This window comes from Phyllostomus hastatus, unplaced genomic scaffold (genome assembly GCF_019186645.2).
Source record: "Phyllostomus hastatus isolate PE091 unplaced genomic scaffold, TTU_PhHast_1.1 phas_contig_159, whole genome shotgun sequence".
Taxonomy (NCBI): domain Eukaryota; kingdom Metazoa; phylum Chordata; class Mammalia; order Chiroptera; family Phyllostomidae; genus Phyllostomus; species Phyllostomus hastatus.
Genome location: NW_025333640.1, coordinates 39,344,274 through 39,347,785, shown reverse-complemented (window position 1 = coordinate 39,347,785; position 3,512 = coordinate 39,344,274). Strand labels below are relative to the sequence as shown.

The window sequence follows — 3,512 nt, the reverse complement described above, 5'->3', positions numbered from 1 at the left end:
GCTTCTGACCACGCGCGGGGACAGGCAGCAAAAACGTGAGATCAAACCTGGTTGTAACGCAGGGACCAGTCTATGTGGGGTTTTGGAAAAACGGTGCCTGGACAAAGGCCCAGGACAAGGCGGGTCACGGACAGGGTCCCACTTTCAAATGCGGAGGCTCACAGAGTTCGGTGCGCTGAGCCCGACTTCCCCGAGTGCGGGGCCGCGGTCCAGGTGCCGTCTGGGTGAATGCCGTCTAAGTAAAGGATGGCAGCAAACCTCTGGCCCTGAATTCGCTGTGTCTCCTGTCCACAAGAGTCGTGGGCCTGACCCCCGGACACCAGCGGCTGCGGGGCAAAAGGGTCTCAACGTCAGGGAGCCAGGCCGGAGGCTGGCATAACTTGCATCCTGGTTACTACTTATCAAGGATGAAGTGCCCGCTGTCCATCCGCCCCATTCACTGCCCGACACGCATCCTGACCACACACCCTGTAACTAAACCCCCGCGCAGGTGCCCGCCGGGCGGAGGAGTGTGGTCCAGAGCGCAGTGTACAAGCAAGCGCCACAGCCGTTCCGGGGTTCCAGGTGGGAGCCCGAGTCACGTCTGGCTAGAGCCCTGATAAGGAGAGGCGTGTGCGTACAGAAACGTGAGAAGTTGTTCGCGACATTACGTTGAAAACAAACCACGTACTTCATTCACGCCAGGTCTATCCCAGCACAGGGAAACAGACAGCACGGGAAGTTATCTGAACGTCTCAGGCCCAAATCTCTCCCCACAGTTACTCACCTCAGCAGGACGGCTTCTTCCTCCCCTCGAATGATCAAAATAATCGTCTTCCCCTTCACTTGTATGTTAATAACTCAGGCAAGATTCAGTATTTTGTTGCTTTTGGCCTCTCAGTGTGGTCCTTCTTTGTGCCTGAAAACGAATCAGTATTTTCAGTGTTACAGGCGAGCCGTGGACAGCCGACTCCGCCCCGCCGTGGCCAGACCCCGATCTTCCCTGTGAGACAGACACAGGTCCACACTGCCCGGTTCAGGTCCAGGAACCCCCAAGCTGTTCTCCAGAAGAGCAACCGCGATCACAGCCGCACAACCGCCACGAACACGCCCCACACCCCACTCTCCCTGGACGCCGAGGCCTGCGCGTGGGTTTGGCCGCTGGGTCCCAGGGGGGCTCCCTGGTCCTGGTGCCGGGTGGACCTCTGTCTCGTCGCGCCCGTCTCCCCATCTGATCCCCTCGCTTATTTAGACCCTGGGTCTTCCCAAGTCTGGCCACAACCGGCGGAACCCAGGGTGGTCGCCGCTTACCGCTGGTGGAAAACTTCCACCTCGGGTCCCCGCGCCTCCCTGCAGGCTCTTGGCTCTGGGCCGTAACGGAGGCTGGGCACTGGGCGCGCTCCGGAGCGCCAGACCACGCGGGCCGAGGAAAAAAGCATCTGTAAGGTGGACGGGTTATTTCCCCAAATTAACATGGTCTGGCCGGCGCTCAGGGAACCCTGGTGAGAAGTCCACCCCTCCCCGCCCTTCCTCCGCAACGGCTCTGGCTGGTGCCCTGGAATGACCGCCTCGCTCCCCCGTCCTCTCTCCCGTGGCCCTGCAACATGCAACCGGCACCTCTTCTAGCCAGCGCTCCTTGGCAACCCCAAAGGAGCCCTCCCGCGGTTCCCGTGCAGCAGCCCCGGCCCCCTGTGGGGTGGGTGGCTCGCACAGGGGTGGGGGTTCAGCGGAGAACAGCATTCCCCATAGAAACGGGGCGGCTGACTCTTCTCCCCCTGGCACCCCCGGTCGCACCACATTTAGCAACCACCGAAGCGCGCCGACAGAGAAGCAGTGTCTGCGATGCTTGACGCGCACCCTGCTTCCTCCTGCCTCCCCCAACCCCACACCCTTTCTCAAGAATGTGGGTATCCAGTCTGACATCCGATCTTGTTTGGAAGGGGCTGGACTGAATTACCTGAAGAGTTTAGTGTTCCGCCCCTTGGGTGCAAGCTAGGATGCAGTTGGACCTGGAGGAAGAGCTGGTAGGTGGCCAAAGGCGTTCGGGCTCCAAAGGCTCAACTCCTCTCTTCTGCGTCTCTCCCCGCCCCAGAGAAGGGAAAGCCGGGGTTCCCTCCCGGGACCACAGCACCACCCCAGCCCAGGGCCCCCGCTGCCCCCGGCACCACAGCGCACACGAGCCCGAGCCTGCGGAGGAGGTGAAAGGAGAGAGCTCGCCCCTCGGCCGACCCTCCCGCGCCGGAACCAACCTGCCCACGCCGCAGCAGCCGCTCGGTGGCCGAGCCCGCACAAAATCGAGGCTGAGACCCGGCTGCGCCCGCGCCGCTCGCTCGGCGCCCTCCCGCCAGCCCCGCACCGTGCGGCTCACACCGCCTGCTCGTGGGAGAAGCCCCAAGGCTCCCCGCGGTGCAGCGAGAGGCGCCCCGGCTGGAGCGCCCCGGCCGTGCTGGCCCCCAAGTTCGTCAGCTGCTTGATGAGCACGAAGAGCAGGAGGAACAGTAAGAAGAGCAGGAAGAAGAAGAGCGCCAGGTAGACCAGGAAGTTGAGCTCCCACTCCATGCCGGAGGCGCGGCGCTCGGCGGCCGTGCGCGCCCCACCAGGTGCAGCGGGCGGGGAGGCGCGCCCGCGCGCCCACCTCCGGGCTCCTCCGGTCCGCCCTCGGCCTCCGCCAGCTGCGGAAAGGGCCCAGGCGCTGGTGCGGTCCCTGCCTGACTCCCGACGCTCTGGCAGCAGGCAGGAGAGCCTCCTCTGTGGAACTCCCGGGCCGGAGGGGACTTCTCTAGGAGCGGACTTGAATGGCTGGGACGGCAGGGAGAGGCCCCGGCTCAGCCTCTCAGGGGGGGTGTCCGGGCTGGTATTTTGCAAATAATCTTCAGATGCACCCCTCAAAATCCAGGGGGATCTCTAGCCTCCTCTCTTGACATTAATTTCTTTCATTAGTTTCCCCGGTCCTGGCCTTCCCAAAGAGCAGGTGATGTGGCCAGAGACCCAAGGAATTGAAGGGGACAGTGAGGGCGGGCTGGGCGGGCTGACCAGGCTGCAGCGGCGGGTGAATTTCAGGCGCGGCCTCCTTGCTCCTCACCTGCGGCCGTGGCCGGGCTCGCCTAACAGCGTACTTTCCCGTGGTAGCAGCAGGCCATTCCGGAAGGCGTGATGGCAAAACACATTAAGAGAGTTATATCAGCCCTGGCTGGCGTAGCTCAGTGGATTGAGCGCGGGCTGCGAACCGAAGTGTCACAGGTTCAATTCACAGTCAGGGCACATGCCTGGGTTGCAGGCGACGGCCCCCAGCAACTGCACATTGATGTTTCTCTCTCTCTCTCTCTTTCTCCCTCCCTTCCCTCTCTAAAAATAAATAAAATCTTTTAAAAAAAAAGAAAGAAAGTTATATCGCACAAAGCTTTCCAACGCTGACTTGAAGTTGTTTCTTTGGTAGAAAGCAAAAACAAAACACAATGACAAGCAACTTCCTTAAATTACTCCTTCAAGTTCCTGACACCTCTCTGCAGACCCTAGGGTGCAGCTTTGAGAGA

The 3,512-nt window shown here is 61.5% G+C and overlaps 1 protein-coding gene across 3 annotated transcripts; it reads right to left on the bottom strand.

Moving 5' to 3' along the window:
* Positions 1–228: 228 nt before the first annotated feature.
* Positions 229–2,555, bottom strand: SMIM43 (small integral membrane protein 43). Of its 3 annotated transcripts, XM_045831792.1 has the most exons (5): positions 2,229–2,555; positions 1,937–1,988; positions 1,291–1,418; positions 767–898; positions 437–595 (listed from the first exon to the last, which is right to left on the bottom strand). In XM_045831792.1, exon 1 carries the CDS (start codon positions 2,536–2,538, stop codon positions 2,344–2,346), a length of 195 nt encoding a protein of 64 aa, XP_045687748.1. In that variant the 5' UTR covers positions 2,539–2,555; the 3' UTR covers positions 437–595; positions 767–898; positions 1,291–1,418; positions 1,937–1,988; positions 2,229–2,343. The 3 variants fall into 3 exon arrangements, with proteins under 3 accessions (XP_045687749.1, XP_045687748.1, XP_045687747.1); XM_045831793.1 differs by lacking the exon at positions 437–595 and adding an exon at positions 229–326 and having other exon boundaries at positions 1,937–2,555; XM_045831791.1 differs by having other exon boundaries at positions 1,937–2,555.
* Between the last annotated feature and the right edge of the window lie 957 nt (positions 2,556–3,512).

What these genes read in the sequence shown, in the direction of transcription:
- SMIM43 (XM_045831793.1), bottom strand. Translation starts at nt 2,538, where the DNA reads ATGGAGTGGGAGCTCAACTTCCTGGTCTACCTGGCGCTCTTCTTCTTC.